The 16,934-nt window shown below is 39.8% G+C and overlaps 3 protein-coding genes across 4 annotated transcripts in view; 1 reads left to right on the top strand and 2 right to left on the bottom strand.

The window, feature by feature from the left end:
• The window catches only part of LOC109706560 (lysine histidine transporter 1-like), a 59,749-nt gene extending 53,061 nt beyond the window's left edge, over positions 1–6,688 (top strand). Inside the window, exons 1-8 of one of the 2 annotated variants that reach the window (XM_020227480.1) lie at positions 676–892; positions 4,086–4,222; positions 4,432–4,815; positions 5,109–5,502; positions 5,804–5,909; positions 6,008–6,099; positions 6,180–6,248; positions 6,336–6,688. In XM_020227480.1, coding sequence (XP_020083069.1) covers positions 848–892; positions 4,086–4,222; positions 4,432–4,815; positions 5,109–5,502; positions 5,804–5,909; positions 6,008–6,099; positions 6,180–6,248; positions 6,336–6,434 — 1,326 coding nt within the window. In that variant the 5' untranslated portion in view covers positions 676–847 and the 3' untranslated portion in view covers positions 6,435–6,688. Of the gene's footprint in view, positions 1–675; positions 893–4,085; positions 4,223–4,431; positions 4,816–5,108; positions 5,503–5,803; positions 5,910–6,007; positions 6,100–6,179; positions 6,249–6,335 lie in introns of those variants that run through there. The other variant, XM_020227489.1, reaches the window with a different exon arrangement.
• LOC109706542 (transcription factor GTE9-like) lies at positions 7,370–13,906 on the bottom strand. Its single transcript, XM_020227461.1, has 10 exons — positions 11,854–13,906; positions 11,719–11,767; positions 11,485–11,640; positions 9,291–9,352; positions 9,081–9,150; positions 8,910–8,990; positions 8,698–8,813; positions 8,518–8,584; positions 8,302–8,432; positions 7,370–8,223 (listed from the first exon to the last, which is right to left on the bottom strand). The coding sequence occupies exons 1-10, from the start codon at positions 13,027–13,029 to the stop codon at positions 7,954–7,956; spliced, it is 2,178 nt and encodes a 725-aa protein (XP_020083050.1). The 5' UTR covers positions 13,030–13,906; the 3' UTR covers positions 7,370–7,953.
• LOC109725816 (transcription factor GTE8-like) lies at positions 14,408–16,866 on the bottom strand. Its single transcript, XM_020255225.1, has 3 exons — positions 14,722–16,866; positions 14,587–14,635; positions 14,408–14,508 (listed from the first exon to the last, which is right to left on the bottom strand). Exons 1-3 carry the CDS (start codon positions 15,895–15,897, stop codon positions 14,408–14,410), a joined length of 1,326 nt encoding a protein of 441 aa, XP_020110814.1. The 5' UTR covers positions 15,898–16,866.

The raw sequence follows: 16,934 nt of genomic DNA, 5'->3' as shown, positions 1-16,934 counted from the left end.
CTACATGATAAATTTAGATGTGTATGAGAAAGAGTTTGCGGAGTACACGGAGTGGGGGCAAGGTTTTAATGTCTCTCTCTCCCTCTCTCTCTCTCTCTCTCTCTCTCTCTCTCTCTCTCTCTCTCTNTCTTTTGCAGAAGCGAGAATCAAGTTGCTGATATACTTAGGAAGCCGTTGACATTGGAAAATCTTATAAAACTACGAAAGTTACTCGGAATGCAAGAAAGAATCAAGTTGCTGATATACTTATGAAGCTGTTGACATCGGAAAATTTTATGAAACTACGAAAGCTACTCGGAATGCAAGAAATTGGGTTAAGGGAGGATGATGATAAATAATCCAATATTTTTGATAAGTTTAGATTTATTTTCATCATATTTATCTTTTAATAGTTAGTTGGTTAGATATAACAGATAATTAAATCTTGTTCAATATATTGCTATTAGAATTTTTGCTTTATGTCTCTCTCTCTCTCTCTCTCTCTCTCTCTCTCTCTCTCTCTCTCTCTCTCTCGCTCTCTGAAGTCAACTTAGCTGTACATCACCTTCAATGAGAACAAGATGGCCACTCAATTCTTAATTAATTAATCTTAGTTATTTATATGTATATACATATCCTTCTCTAAAATTCCTCTTCTTAGCTATTATAGTTAATTAGTTAGGGTGTATGTGTGTGTGTGTGTGTGTGTGTGTGTGCATGTGTGTGTGTGTGTGTGTATATATATATATCCATTAATCCCCTCTCCTCTTATATTTCCACAACCATCCTACTCTCTCACTCTCTCTCTCTCTCTCTCTCTCTCTCTCTCTCTCTCTCTTTGTGGTGTTTTGGGCCATTTTTGAGAGCCATGGGAACTCAAGCTACTTCCCCAGAATATACCAAACCTAATAAGGTATATATGCCCCTCTCTCTCTCTCTCTCTCTCTCTCTCTCTCTCTCTCTCTCTCATGGGGTTTTGTATTTGTTATCGCGCACAAACTTGCATTTAGATTAAAAACATATTTAGTCCCATGTAGAATCCTACTTTTCCACAACTTTGCACATTTAGCTGTACAGTAATTAAATTAACCGACCGTTCCTAACACAAATTGTAAAAAACATAATGATTGATATCCGAGATTTCAAGTTTGAAATTTAACTAGTTGTTTCATATTTTCAGCTAAATTCATTTCTAAAAATGAACGAAGTTAATTTAGTAATGTAGTGAATAAGTGATTTAGCACGATCCATGTACACTCATCAAACACCACAAACTCCTACATATATGTTGCCTCAATGGGAAGGCAATTTGTGTGGCTTCCCTTTTATTTTGCATATTAACCAATTAATGTGAACAACCAAATTAATTAAGCTCCATTCATTTGGGTGATCCTTATTAACAGTTGATCATTATATGCTAACTTATATTACAGTGTAAAATAATTTGTACTTAATATATCAGCATATCATTATCGCAAGAGAACAACACATATAGCATTTCTCTTAGACAAATTAAAGCATCCATGACTATATATAATATAGCTGCATCACTATTAATTCTAAGTTTCTTTTCTCTTTGCAACTCCCATAGAATTCATCTTTGCTTTTCTCATCATTATTGGCTTTTAGTGAGTTTTTTTATTTTAAATATTACTATTTTTTAAAAATAGGATCGATGAGTCTTATGATCTTGGAGAGCGACAACTACTACTATAGCCTCTATATATTGGCTGTATTATATAAGAGCTTTCAAAGACCTTAATATAGAATATCAAAATAAGCCAAGTAGATCAAAAAAACAAAAACAAAAAACAAAAAACAAAAAGAAAAGAAAAGAAAAAATCAGGTGTATTCAATATTTCAATGCTAGAGCTGGAGCAAAGCTGGCTCCTAATATTTATATATTATACATAAACTATTTGAACTATATCTAAGGAGATGGTATTCATATATATTATCATGTACAATAACTGTTATGTTTGACTTGTTATGTTCTAATTTACTAAAGTCAACAAAAGTATATTTATGGGTACGTGAGGAGTACAAGTTGAGGTGCCATACTAATTAAGGTTAATTAAGGATTTTTAATACACTATGCTCATTTCCAAATTTTAAGGCATATTTAGTTTTATAATGAAGTATAAAATAAGGCTAAATTACATAAAACTTCCCTGTCAAAATTCGACTTTTTTACTTTTTTTTCTGTCATTTAAAAATCTACACTCTGCCCCCTTATAAAATGAAAACCCTCTTCCGTTAGTAAGCCGTTAGGGTTTCGTTTATAAAATATTATTATATATTTTTTTTATGTCAAAAATGCCCTCAGTCTTCTCTTCTGTGAACATGGCGAGGGGCAAAATGGTCATTTTATCATCACAGTTCACACTGTACCCTTCTGTGAATATTTTTTATTTTACAAGGGGGCAAAGTATAGATTTTTAAATGACATGGGAGAAAAGTAAAAAATCGGATTTTGACAGTAAAGTTTTCTGTAATTTAGCCATAAAATAATAATGCTTTTTGGTAATTAATTGGCCAGCTTATCTGGTTCTGTTTCTGCTTTTAACTCTTATATGCACCTTTATATAATAGGACATTTGGTAATTAGAAAGCCTGAAACTTTTGTATTAATAGAAAAAAGAAATGCAAAAATTTTTATTTGAAGTTTTTGGTTTTAGTAGTTTTAAGAAAAAAAGGCTTTTGCTTAAGACTATTATTCTAAATTTTTAAATTTATTCTAAAATTATCAGAGTACTCTTCTACACCCCAATTCACATTAGCAAATCTGGGGGGTTTGGAATATTTGAAGAGATGTTCGAAAATCAATGAGGATATTTTGGTCAACCAAGAGTATATTAGATATTTCTAAAATTTTTGAGGATTTATTAGATATAATCCCCTAAAAAAGATGTAGAATAGTGATTTTTTTTTATAGGACATCTTGGAGAGCATTTTATTTTAGAAAATACTTAAAATATCATTGATGTGGTTTCACACTTTCCCACTTTAATACAATGTGATTTAAAATGTATTACTTTCATATCTTTTTGTTATTCTCTTCTATTAATTTTTTCGTTAAATCAGTGACAAAGTTAAAACTAATAGACACTAAAGCGAATATTCGATAAACTATAGATGGGGTATCTGAAGTTTTTTGTATATAATTTAACAAAAAGTTAACGAAGGGGCTGACGAAAAGAAAAAAAAAATAAAACGACAGAATACTAAATTGATACAAGGTACTAAAGTGAAAAAGTGTGAAACTACAGTAATGGTATTTGAAATTTACCCTTTATTATTTTATTATTAACTCTTCATTGCAGTATCCAGTAAAACTTGCCAAACTACAAGGGGGAAATTGTAATTTTGCTGATATATCTGATTAATTTTTAGCAGAGATATTTACCATCACCCCTTAATTAGATTCCGAATCCGGCTCTGAGAAGGCGCATATGATGTGGCAACATTTATTTATTTATCTATTTATTTATTTACTTATATTTATATAGATCTGAACCCGCAATATTCTCACCCGATCGATCTGAGGTGTTTGATTTGAATATAAAAATTGATTAATTAAAATTGGTTACATATAGAATTTTAGGTAATTGATTCATCAAGCATATATTTAGATTAAAATCTAATTAATTACAAGATTCTATATAAGCTTCGAGTAAATTAACATATCTCTTCAGAAAATTAAGATTTCACAGCAATAAAAGATATTTAACTATAATTTAATTAACATTGCTGATAATATTTGTGGCCATCCAAATAGAATCTATACATTAAAATAAATTGTTACCTTTGATATATCTGAATATAGTTAATAAGATAACATTTTGGATAAATACGATTTTAAGCTTAATTTTATATATATGATATATATATATATATAAAATAAATAAAGTAGAAGAAAGAAGGATTTGTGAACAAGTTCTTTTTGTATCTTCATAAGTTTTTGTACTATCTCTTTTCATCATGGTACGTAAATACGTATGTTATTAAGTGCACGCTTTAATTTGTAACGTATGAGAAATTGTTTGGTCTTGCATGTTCAAATATTCTAAGGCTAATGCAAACTGGTGTACAAAAATTTTCTGCAGGAGCAGTCGGTCGACGATTGGCTTCCGATCACGTCGTCGCGGAACGCAAAATGGTGGTACTCGGCCTTCCACAACGTCACCGCCATGGTCGGCGCCGGCGTCCTCAGCTTGCCCTACGCTATGTCGGAACTCGGATGGTACGAACACATTGATCGATCGTATTCTTTTTTATTCTTTTTTTTTTGTTTTTTTTTGAACTGTAATAAGACACAGAACGATTCAGTATTGAATTATTTCAATTGTTATGATATCGATATACGATGATTTTATTGAGCATAGATACATTATGATGACGATGTATGACGATGTACTGATGACGTTGTACGACGTACTTATTTCGTTGCAGGGGACCAGGAATAGCGGTGCTGATACTGTCGTGGATCATCACGCTGTACACGCTGTGGCAGATGGTGGAGATGCACGAGATGGTGCCCGGGAAGCGGTTCGACCGGTACCACGAGCTGGGGCAGCACGCGTTCGGGGAGAAGCTGGGGCTGTGGATCGTCGTGCCGCAGCAGCTGGTGGTCGAGGTCGGCGTCAACATCGTCTACATGGTCACCGGCGGCAGGTCCCTCAAGAAGTTCCACGACACCGTCTGCCCCGGCTGCAAGAGCATCAAACTCACCTACTTCATCATGATCTTCGCCTCCGTTCACTTCGTCCTCTCGCAGCTCCCCAACTTCAACTCCATCTCCGGCGTCTCCTTGGCCGCCGCCGTCATGTCCCTTAGGTACCACTTTGTAACAACCCAGCCCACTAGCAACAATAACTCGTTGGGTCTAAACCATCAGCCCAAAATAATTAAGTCCAGTTATTATTACTAGTGTCTAAGTCTCTTATATACCTAATCACATCATCATTCCTATCCGATATGAAATTATCGGGATGTGACACACTTTCCCTCATTACACATCATTATTAGTTACTACTTTCTAGCTATGTACAATCGTATCCTACCGCACCGTATCGTACTTCTTTAGTACTCTGTTGAGTAATGTATCATGTGACTTCGCGATTTTACAGCTACTCTACCATAGCATGGGGAGCTTCTGTGGACAAAGGGAAGCAATCCAATGTGGAGTACGGGTACAAATCGTCGAGCGCCGCCGGTACGGTGCTCAACTTCTTCGGAGCGCTGGGCGACGTCGCGTTCGCGTACGCGGGCCACAACGTCGTGCTGGAGATCCAGGCGACCATCCCCTCCACCCCCGAGAAGCCGTCGAAGAAGCCCATGTGGAAGGGTGTCATTGTGGCCTACATCATCGTCGCCCTCTGCTACTTCCCCGTCGCCCTCGTCGGTTACTGGGCCTTCGGGAACAGCGTCGACGACAACATCCTCGTCACCCTCGAGAAGCCGAGGTGGCTCATCGCGATGGCCAACATGATGGTCGTCGTCCACGTCATCGGAAGCTATCAGGTAATAAATGCAGCAAGTCCCGTAAAACTCGAGAAAGTTATTCCCGCTGTTCCGTCAAATGCAGTTCTTTGGAATACTACTAGCTCTGAATTCTGATGTCGAACCGAATGCGAGATAACTTGGAGATAAAATGAAAAACTATTCCAATTGAATTGTTTCCAGACCAAACTGCACGTTCGCGTTCGTGTTCGGCAGCAAATCAGTCTTCTCTTAGTTCAGCTGCAGCATTCTGCAACTATTGATGTTCTCAGTTTTGTCAGTAGCAGAATTCGAGAAATGAAAATGCGTTTTGTCGATGCAGATCTACGCAATGCCTGTCTTTGACATGATCGAAACTGTGCTGGTGAAGAAGCTTCATTTCCCACCCGGTCTCGCTCTTCGAATCATCGCGCGCTCCGTATACGTCGGTATGCCTCTTCTCCTTCATAGATTCCGATACTTTTTACATGCAAATATCAATGAAATTATCTCTCCGCTAACTTAATACAACCACCAATATCTGTAGCTTTCACGATGTTTGTCGGGATAACATTCCCGTTCTTCGGTGGGCTGCTCGGATTCTTCGGAGGATTCGCATTCGCCCCAACTACATACTTTGTAAGCCCCAAAATCTTTCAGAAACTGCGCAATTCAATAAATTTTGCGATGCTAATCCTTTCTAATATCTGTTTTTACAGCTTCCCTGTATCATGTGGCTTGCCATCTACAAGCCTAAAAGATGGAGCTTTTCCTGGATCACTAATTGGGTATGTTCATTCACTTTATCTACACACATTTACTTAATTCGATTTAAGAGGCCAAAGTATTGATCTTTTCTTGTGACTGTTCATCAGATCTGCATCATTCTCGGAGTTCTGTTAATGATTTTGTCGCCGATCGGAGGGCTACGGCAGATCATCATCAATGCAAAGACTTACAAATTCTACTCATAAACTAATACTTATCAAGAGAAGAACAGATTATTGATGTGGGCTTATATTTTCACTTCAAGAGCTCTGAAATTATATGTCCTGCATTGCGAAATAGTGGCTTACGTTTGGTGTTAGTTCCTTGTTTTTCAATAATTACGATGGTTGTTTTCTTTTATATATATATATATATATATATGATAAGAGAGTGCGGATTTAATTTAAATAGAATTGTCAGTATATATACATACAAATCAATTTTCCTTTTTTTTTTTTTTCTTTTTATACAGCTTTGTACTCTATTCTACAATGGTTGTCAATAACAGTTGATTATCTTCCAAGTATTTACAGTTATCTTCAATTGGTTATATGCATAAAGATTTTTCAAAACAAAATAGATTAAAGCCAATCAAACTCTCATACTATAACCACCACGCAAATGAAAAAAAAAAAAAAAAAAAAGACACCCATCCAACACAAATTGTAGTAGTTTAACAAGTGACCACAGTTATATAACAAATACTAAATGCCATAACAACTCAGATGTCAAATTGTGCAAAACTGTAAGTACATCTCCAAGTTGAGAGTAATTTTAGGAAGAGTGATGTTGCATCCACTATCAATTTCCACAACTCTATACAACATGTAATTTGCAAGAGAGGATCCAGTCACCATGACCAAAACGAACCAATAGAGGAGATGGCTACTACATCACCATTTGTAGATATGTTGCACAACCTTGAAAGTAGGGTAAGTACCAAAGAATTACAAAGTAAATGGGAAAAGCGCTACCACTGCAGGTGCTTTGAAACCTGATGAGGACATCCTCTCCAAGAAACGAGAATAAGATACGAAAAACAAGAAGCCATCATCGTGATCTCAGATCAATGAGAATTTTCAAGTTGAACAATAGACCAAACACAGTAGTAAGGAACCATTGCGACGAAAACACATCCATATAAAGGAACTAAACTGGAATATTAAAATTAAAAAAAAAAAAAATCTGTTTCTCATCTATAAGTTGTCTTTGTACAGTTTGGGGGGGCACGAACAAAAAACATAAAATCATCAAAATCAACATACAAAGTCCCCCAATGCGATTTGAGAAAGCCACGAAACATTGATCCACATTTCACTGCATTAAATATCATCTGTTCCCTCCGAACAGTACAGGATACTTCAGATCGCAGCAATCGCCGAGTAGCATTTCCACGAGAGTATTGAAGCTTTATATCAGCTCGAAAGTCATATGTTTTCCGATTCAGTGGACTATTGCTTGGCTCCGAAAATGAGGCCAAGTGCTCCATAAGCCAAAAACCAAAAGAACTTACAGCACCATCAATTTCGTCCGGTTAACCACTCAGTCACCATCTTGAAAATCGACTTTAGATGTGACAGAACAAAGAGATCAAAGCCCTGATAATGAAAAATGAACGCAAAAGCCGAGCTATCATCAAAGGCCAACCATTTCATCATGCGAAGACTTGGACGAGAACTCATTCTCTCTTGGCGTGTATTAAAAAAGAAGTATAGCCAAAGATGGTTAATCTATCTCTCCCTCCTCGACATCATTTACAGTAGTAGCAGTTTTATGTTCAGCTTCTTCCTCCTCTTCGTCATCCACTTTCATGTACAACCCTAGCTGCTCCAAGGGGTTGCTTCCGCCGAGTTTAAAACCAACAAGTCCTTCGTGTGAGTGGGTCGGGCTGGTCTCACCAACAGAGCTCGGTACATGCTCACCGGCAACAGTTCTAAGCATTTCTAGATCTTTTAGAAATAGGCTGCCTTCATTGATTTCCACGGTCTTCTCCATCTACAGTGAGGGCCAAATATCTCCACTGTTAACTAACAGAATGTCCATTTGGAAAAAGAGACACAAAGTTGTACTTACCTGTAGCAAGGCTTGGCGAGCTGCTTCTCTCTCAAGCTCCCGTTTGCGCTTCGCCTCCGCAGCAGCCTCCGCTTCAGCCTGTTTTCGAGCGTCCTCAGCGGCCTTAGCTTCAGCCTGTAGTCGAGCTTTCTCTGCTCTCGACATTGGACGCAAATCGTTCACAAAATGAAATTTAATTTTCTGAGGAAAGATAAGAAGATACCAATTGCCTCTTACCTTCCCTTTTTTGCCTCTCTAGCTCCTCTCTCTCCCGACGAACTTTCTCTGGATCCTTTTTGTCACCCTATTTAGTAAAAAATATAGAGCACCAAATGCTCAGGTAAGTTACAAGGACAAAGCAGTAGGTGAGTCAAAATGTTTTTACAATAAAAAAAAACACTAGATTATAAAGAAAACCTGGTTGAGGGTCTTCTCACGAGCTTTAAGAATTGTATCAACGAAACGATTTTTGAGAACAGCTGCTCTGTAGAGCTTATCCGGGGAGACCTGCCTCTCAGATGGAGCATTCTCCCCTAAAATTTTCATAGCGAAAAGGTAAGGCAATCTGTTTTCATGTGGCTTAGGAGGACCTGGAGATTCAGATGGTCTTCATACAAATTGATGCTTACCCTCTGTAAGGCGATCTCCCTCAACAGAGACATGTTGCAGATGTGGGTCCTGCTCTAATTTATCCAACCCATTAGACGATCCTGTGTTTAGTCAATACAAGCATTACGGAATGACAGATGGACGGCTAGAAAAGGAAAAAGCTATTAACATCCATAGCTTTAAAAACTCACTATTTGTATCAAGTGGATTCCTTGTATCATTTTTTTCTTGGTTCAACACTGCTACATTTCGTGCATTTTCCTGCATGGAAAACAGCAGCATTAAATGAGAGCAGAACAAGGAAAAACATCCGATGCATGCAATAAGCGAATTATTAGCTATTCATGATATGATCAAGTATTTCTCATTCAAAACATAATATGCCAAAATAGCTTGCTGACCTTCGTAGGACTAGAAACTTTAACATCTGACCTGCTTCCAGAAGAACTAGTTGAGACTGAATCTGCAGACGTTTCAAAGGCTATGGTCAAGTATTACACATAGTAAGCAACATTACTTTAGCAGCTGAAAAACATCATTGTAAATCTTGTGCTCCAGATAAAAACAAGGAATGACTTTACAAATGTGGGAGTGATTTCCTTCCATAGTATTTGCAATAGCTGGATAAAACAGTAACAAACCCTCAGCAAATAAACAATTTCTTTCTTATTCTGTAGGGAAAAAAAGTCTCCTAAACAGCATCCTAAGCTATCCAAATAAGTATAAATAGCATCCTCAAACTATAAATTTATAACGGATGGAGATGGTAAGGCTAAAAATCCTGCAAGGGAGGCACACATTCCCCAGTCCCCACAATGCAAGCCCATCATTATTCAACCTCTCCAGACTTGGTACTTGGGTTGACAAGCTCAACTCCAATTAGAAAGGTTCATTCAAAGAGCTATGTGATCTTTTCAACTTCCCATTATCATGACATTAGTTCTCTAGAATAAGTTCTGGAAAAAGCAAAAACAGGGAGAAATGGGTCATGTTACAAGGCAGAGTTAGACATGATCTACATTATTAGTTCTAGTTAACTCTCATGTAATTTAAGAGGGAATAGAGCCATAAACAGTTTTTCATGGTCAATTTCCCAAGAAACAATTACCGGGCAATAGGCATATTACTTGATGCAAAACATATTCATAGAGGGTTAAGTTGAGTCATCTTTTGATAATTTTAGTAAATTTATATGGTTCTGCATAAGCAGAACAATCTCCCTAATAGGAATCTATTGCACATTGTAAATCATAAAAATCTAAAAAATTTATAAAATAAACTAATAAATAATAATAATTTTGAAAAACAGAAAAAAATAAAATAAAATCTAAACAACTCAATCAAACCTAATACAAAAATTGACTCAAATAAGTAAAACATAACACGAGTTAACCCTCTCTGAATATGGTTTTGCATCATTACTATCCAAAAAATAGTAATTGGAGACCAATCCCACTAAAAGCATATCCCAACCAAACCTACCTAATGTAACCTCCCAAAAACAACTGAATAATCCAACCTAGAAGTACAAAACTGATTCAAGCTTTCACTCGATCCTCACCCAAACTGACGAAACCCAAAACACCATTGTCACTCAATTGATTAATTGACTTATTCAGTTCAATTACATCGCAAATAAGGCTTACTGGAAGAATATACTTGGACTATGCTTACAGATGCCCTATTAGAGCATACATATTCATTAACAAAGAGGCTGCTCATGCAAAAACAGATGTCATGTAAACATGAAAAACTCCCTCTGACCAGATAATTGTTAAATATCTCATCAATCATGTTAGTTAAGCCCTTATCTATCCCTTTGAGCAAATCATGTTCATGTACCTTAAAAATATATGCCCTTTCTCTATACTTGTTTATGAGTAAATAGGTGAAACAGATACAAGTTACATGAAATTGGAAGGATTGACTACTTAACAAACTCCCAAATTTAGTACTTGTATCGAAATCTATCGGAATCATAACTGTCAAGAGGTTCTGATCTTCCAAAATCATATTTCCCGTGAGACTTGATTTTCCTTGACCTCACATAAATTGTAGAATGCAATCTTAACAAGTTATCTTCAGAAAGTGCATACAATTAATCATCTCATTATATGATTATATATTTACAGCTTATTATATCAACCTACAATCTCATCAAAACTATATAATGCTCCGTGCACTGCTTCCATCCAGTAATTAAGTACTTAGTTCCCTTAAAAAACCTGCCAACCATCAAGATTGGATGGCTCATTGCAAGCTGATGTACTTCCAAATAGGAAGATAGAGCACACGAAAAATATACGATAAAAAAAGCAGCATATGGGTCAAACAAGTCAGCCTATGGGTCAAACAAGTCCAACAAAACCTGACCACATCGGAATTGTTTAATGTCCCATAACAACGAAAATAGTAGTATGGAATGGTAAATAAGTGGCACAAAGCTTCCGATGCTCGCTAGTACATGGTCAATAGGATGAATAAGGTGATAGTACACACTATAGCTATTCAAACAAGCCATCCAATATAGACATTGAGCAAAACAATGATGTGAAAGCAACAAAAAGTAAAAGAATGACAGAGGAAAGCACGGACCACTGGAGGATGATCCTGAATCACTACTAGAACTGCTAGAACTACTACATTTGCTGCTTTTGGGAGCTGGGTCTTTTTCAATCACCACAGGAGGGAAGATTGGGACAGGAGGATCATCGCCACCAATGTCAACCTCCTCATCGGCCAGCTCATTGACTGAAAAGCAAGAACCATAAGATTTGAACATGTCAAGCACATTATCATAAAAAAAGCATTAATAAGGAAGAAGTTGACCTTTTCCATGATGCATTGACGAATTGCTAAGGCCAGATTCATTTAAGATCTGCATAAGACATCAAAATGTTTAATTATAAACATAACACAAACTTGACAAATACCCAACTCACATATCAATCAAGCAAAACACACCTCCATTTCACAAGGCTCAGCTTTTGCGTGGTTCTCCGATCGTTTCTTCTCCAAATAATCATCTACAAGCTTCTGTAACTCAAACAATGTATCATCACTAAGAGAATCAATGTCAATCTCTATCTCATCTTCACTGGTCTGTTTCGAGCGGCTCCTCAAGAAATCAACTATATGATCCGGCATCTCACCCACTAGAGGTTCTAACTGCCTGCTAAGGTTCAGCTTCTGCTCATCTGTCATTTTTGGCTTAGTTCTCTCCGGCAAAGCAATGTCATGATTTACAGGAGGTTCCTTCCTCTTCTTGGACTGCAACACTGGCTTGGCCTCTTGAGTTTCTCTCTTAAGAGCAGCATCAGCTGCAGCTAGCTTCTTCTCAATGGGTTTCCATCTTGTTTCAAAGAACTTGCTCATAGTATTTGCCATAATATGTACGTCATTACCAGGTGGGTTGTAAGTCATGGCATTTGTAAAAGTAAGCCTGACATCAGAAACAAAATCCGATGGGCTGGAGTAAGCACCCGAAGTGATCCTACTCTTGACAGTCCCCAAATCCATCGGATGCTTAATAACTTGATAATAATCTGGAATATTCAACTTCACCACGTCAACAGGAGTGTTGAATACCCATCCATACTGATGCGCCATTAAGCGTTTAAGAAGTGACTCGCATTGTTTCAACATCATTACATGGGCGTTGCTGATCAAAGGTGGAGGCGGAGGCGGAGGCAGAGGCGGAGGTGGCGCCGGCTTTGCAGACTCAGAGTTTTCCCTTTTCGATTGGGAACTATGCTGGAGAACAGAATCCTGTTTCTTTACATGGACATCACTGGAGGAAGATAGGGCAACCCCATTTAAGCCTGCTGCACTCTTTGAAAGCAGTCTCTTTTGGAGAATCCTGGTTTGCTCAAGCTCTCCTCTAAGTCTCATTTCCAACTCCTTCCTCTCGGAACCTGACATCTTGGAAAGAGAAATGACTTGCAAAGGGACATTAAACCCGTCGCATCTGTCTGAATTTAAACTTATGCATTTCCTCTTTGGGGCGCAAGAGTCTTCAGAGTCAATGCGAGCAGGGCTAGCAAACCCTTCCGATTCACCTACCGTCTCGACCGCATGCCGATAATCCGGGACAAATCCAGAAGAGAATCCCTTTGAGAATTTCTGTGTCTTTCCCATCATTGTGTACGCAACGACAACAGAGTAGTCTCCTTTTTCAGCTCTTTTCTTCTGCTACACCAATGAAAAACTATTCTCACCTTAAGAACGAGGAACAAAGTCAACACTCGTCCAGATTTTGTTAAGTATGGCCGTGTGAATTGATAATTTGATCGTACTAAATTAAATTTTTTTCCAGCAACATGCTCTTTCAAATATCAAATTTGCTTCTGTTTCCTCCCTAATAGTACAGATATTGCCTTTCCAACAAACTCAATACTTACAGCTTTGCTTTCTCTTCGAGTGTGTACTGAAGAAACCTTAACACCAAAGTGAAGCTAAAACTCCCGCAAAAATGTCCACGCTCCACTTCCAGCAAGCTTAACACCCAAACCCTAGCTGCAACCAAAACGGCCCTCTCTCGCTAATACCCTACAAATCCCCCCAAATCACCGGACACAAAAAGGAACGAGCACGCTTGCAGCTCCCTCGCCGTAACGAAGAAACCCTAACACCAACCAATCCCCCTTTTCCCACCCCCGCCACTGTAAATTCCCGTTTCCGCCACCACTGGGAACGAAAACCCTCGCCTTTGACCCGAGAAAGCGCGAGATCACCGCGCAGAGCCGAAGCGCGGCGCAGCCGAACCCCCCAAAATCAAAAATAAAGGCGAGAAAAAAATTTCGCGGAAAAGGGTCTCCGGGATGAGCGAGAAACCTGGATCTCGATCGGGAGAACCTCCTCTTAGCGCAAGGAAACCCTAAAAGAGAACACAAACTCCTCCTCCCCCGCCCCCCCCCGCTCGCGTCGTCGCCGCCGCCGCCGCCGCCGCTCTTCTTCGCTTCGCTTCGCTCTCTCCTTGGAGGGGGTCGAGTGTGGAGAGGAAACGTGAACGCGAAGAGAGAGAGAGAGAGAGAGAGATTTACGAGTTTACTTGTTTACCCTTTTCGAAAGGGCGACGCTCGAAGCGGCGATCGGGGCTGGGTTCGACCTCGACCTCACCCCGTAGCGGGGGCGCGACCTTATACGCGCTTCGATGATGCGGTTCGGTCGATCATAGCCGTCCGTTGGGATGGGTTGAGCGCGGCGGTGTTCGGTCCGTAGATTTGAGGCCCAATGCATCGGACGGCTGAGCCGGTGTTGACTCGCTTAATCCCGTACATGATTTTAGCACATCCCAGATTCGAATCTAGTACGATCTACAACCGTGAGGTGAGGAATCTAGTGCAATCTATATATTAAGGTGGTTTCATCATCCCTACGGCTAAAATCGGTTCAGATCGCCGCCAACGGTTGAGATGATTCATTGAGAGATCGTCCGACACGCAGGTGCATAGGGAGAATGTACCTCTGATGTTATAAAATGGTGGTGGAAACTCGAAGAATCCAAGTATATTTGATTCTAATTGTTCCCACATGATTTTTCAATCACCACAGGAGGGAAGATTGGGACAGGAGGATCATCGCCACCAATGTCAACCTCCTCATCGGCCAGCTCATTGACTGAAAAGCAAGAACCATAAGATTTGAACATGTCAAGCACATTATCATAAAAAAAGCATTAATAAGGAAGAAGTTGACCTTTTCCATGATGCATTGACGAATTGCTAAGGCCAGATTCATTTAAGATCTGCATAAGACATCAAAATGTTTAATTATAAACATAACACAAACTTGACAAATACCCAACTCACATATCAATCAAGCAAAACACACCTCCATTTCACAAGGCTCAGCTTTTGCGTGGTTCTCCGATCGTTTCTTCTCCAAATAATCATCTACAAGCTTCTGTAACTCAAACAATGTATCATCACTAAGAGAATCAATGTCAATCTCTATCTCATCTTCACTGGTCTGTTTCGAGCGGCTCCTCAAGAAATCAACTATATGATCCGGCATCTCACCCACTAGAGGTTCTAACTGCCTGCTAAGGTTCAGCTTCTGCTCATCTGTCATTTTTGGCTTAGTTCTCTCCGGCAAAGCAATGTCATGATTTACAGGAGGTTCCTTCCTCTTCTTGGACTGCAACACTGGCTTGGCCTCTTGAGTTTCTCTCTTAAGAGCAGCATCAGCTGCAGCTAGCTTCTTCTCAATGGGTTTCCATCTTGTTTCAAAGAACTTGCTCATAGTATTTGCCATAATATGTACGTCATTACCAGGTGGGTTGTAAGTCATGGCATTTGTAAAAGTAAGCCTGACATCAGAAACAAAATCCGATGGGCTGGAGTAAGCACCCGAAGTGATCCTACTCTTGACAGTCCCCAAATCCATCGGATGCTTAATAACTTGATAATAATCTGGAATATTCAACTTCACCACGTCAACAGGAGTGTTGAATACCCATCCATACTGATGCGCCATTAAGCGTTTAAGAAGTGACTCGCATTGTTTCAACATCATTACATGGGCGTTGCTGATCAAAGGTGGAGGCGGAGGCGGAGGCAGAGGCGGAGGTGGCGCCGGCTTTGCAGACTCAGAGTTTTCCCTTTTCGATTGGGAACTATGCTGGAGAACAGAATCCTGTTTCTTTACATGGACATCACTGGAGGAAGATAGGGCAACCCCATTTAAGCCTGCTGCACTCTTTGAAAGCAGTCTCTTTTGGAGAATCCTGGTTTGCTCAAGCTCTCCTCTAAGTCTCATTTCCAACTCCTTCCTCTCGGAACCTGACATCTTGGAAAGAGAAATGACTTGCAAAGGGACATTAAACCCGTCGCATCTGTCTGAATTTAAACTTATGCATTTCCTCTTTGGGGCGCAAGAGTCTTCAGAGTCAATGCGAGCAGGGCTAGCAAACCCTTCCGATTCACCTACCGTCTCGACCGCATGCCGATAATCCGGGACAAATCCAGAAGAGAATCCCTTTGAGAATTTCTGTGTCTTTCCCATCATTGTGTACGGAACGACAACAGAGTAGTCTCCTTTTTCAGCTCTTTTCTTCTGCTACACCAATGAAGAACTATTCTCACCTTAAGATCGAGGAACAAAGTCAACACTCGTCCAGATTTTGTTAAGTATGGCCATGTGAATTGATAATTTGATCGTACTAAATTAAATTTTTTTCCAGCAACACGCTCTTTCGAATATCAAATTTGCTTCTGTTTCCTCCCTAATAGTACAGATATTGCCTTTCCAACAAACACAATACTTACAGCTTTGCTTTCTCTTCGAGTGTGTACTGAAGAAACCTTAACACCAAAGTGAAGCTAAAACTCCCGCAAAAATGTCCACACTCCACTTCCAGCAAGCTTAACACCCAAACCCTAGCTGCAACCTAAACGGCCCTCTCTCGCTAATACCCTACAAATCCCCCCAAATCACCGGACACAAAAAGGAACGAGCACGCTTGCAGCTCCCTCGCCGTAACGAAGAAACCCTAACACCAACCAATCCCCCTTTTCCCACCCCCGCCACTGTAAATTCCCGTTTCCGCCACCACTGGGAACGAAAACCCTCGCCTTTGACCCGAGAAAGCGCGAGATCACCGCGCAGAGCCGAAGCGCGGCGCAGCCGAACCCCCCAAAATCAAAAATAAAGGCGAGAAAAAAATTTCGCGGAAAAGGGTCTCCGGGATGAGCGAGAAACCTGGATCTCGATCGGGAGAACCTCCTCTTAGCGCAAGGAAACCCTAAAAGAGAACACAAACTCCTCCTCCCCCGCCCCCCCCCGCTCGCGTCGTCGCCGCCGCCGCCGCCGCCGCGCTTCTTCGCTTCGCTTCGCTCTCTCCTTGGAGGGGGTCGAGTGTGGAGAGGAAACGTGAACGCGAAGAGAGAGAGAGAGAGAGAGAGATTTACGAGTTTACTTGTTTACCCTTTTCGAAAGGGCGACGCTCGAAGCGGCGATCGGGGCTGGGTTCGACCTCGACCTCACCCCGTAGCGGGGGCGCGACCTTATACGCGCTTCGATGATGCGGTTCGGTCGATCATAGC

Source organism: Ananas comosus, linkage group 1, assembly GCF_001540865.1.
Source record: "Ananas comosus cultivar F153 linkage group 1, ASM154086v1, whole genome shotgun sequence".
Taxonomy (NCBI): Eukaryota; Viridiplantae; Streptophyta; class Magnoliopsida; order Poales; family Bromeliaceae; genus Ananas; species Ananas comosus.
The sequence above is the reverse complement of the archived record's forward strand: the minus strand, read 5'-3'. Positions and strand labels throughout refer to the sequence as shown.

Excerpts from the sequence above, each read along its gene's own strand:
- LOC109725816 (XM_020255225.1), bottom strand. The coding sequence starts at position 15,897 with ATGATGGGAAAGACACAGAAATTCTCAAAGGGATTCTCTTCTGGATTT. Across the intron at positions 14,636-14,721 it reads CTGAGCCTTGTGAAATGGAG|ATCTTAAATGAATCTGGCCT; the intron begins GTGTGTTTTGCT and ends TGTCTTATGCAG. Across the intron at positions 14,509-14,586 it reads GTCAATGCATCATGGAAAAG|TCAATGAGCTGGCCGATGAG; the intron begins GTCAACTTCTTC and ends CTTGCTTTTCAG.
- LOC109706542 (XM_020227461.1), bottom strand. The coding sequence starts at position 13,029 with ATGATGGGAAAGACACAGAAATTCTCAAAGGGATTCTCTTCTGGATTT. Across the intron at positions 8,991-9,080 it reads GAATCCACTTGATACAAATA|GATCGTCTAATGGGTTGGAT; the intron begins GTGAGTTTTTAA and ends GACTAAACACAG. Across the intron at positions 8,814-8,909 it reads GGGAGATCGCCTTACAGAGG|GGGAGAATGCTCCATCTGAG; the intron begins GTAAGCATCAAT and ends TGAAAATTTTAG.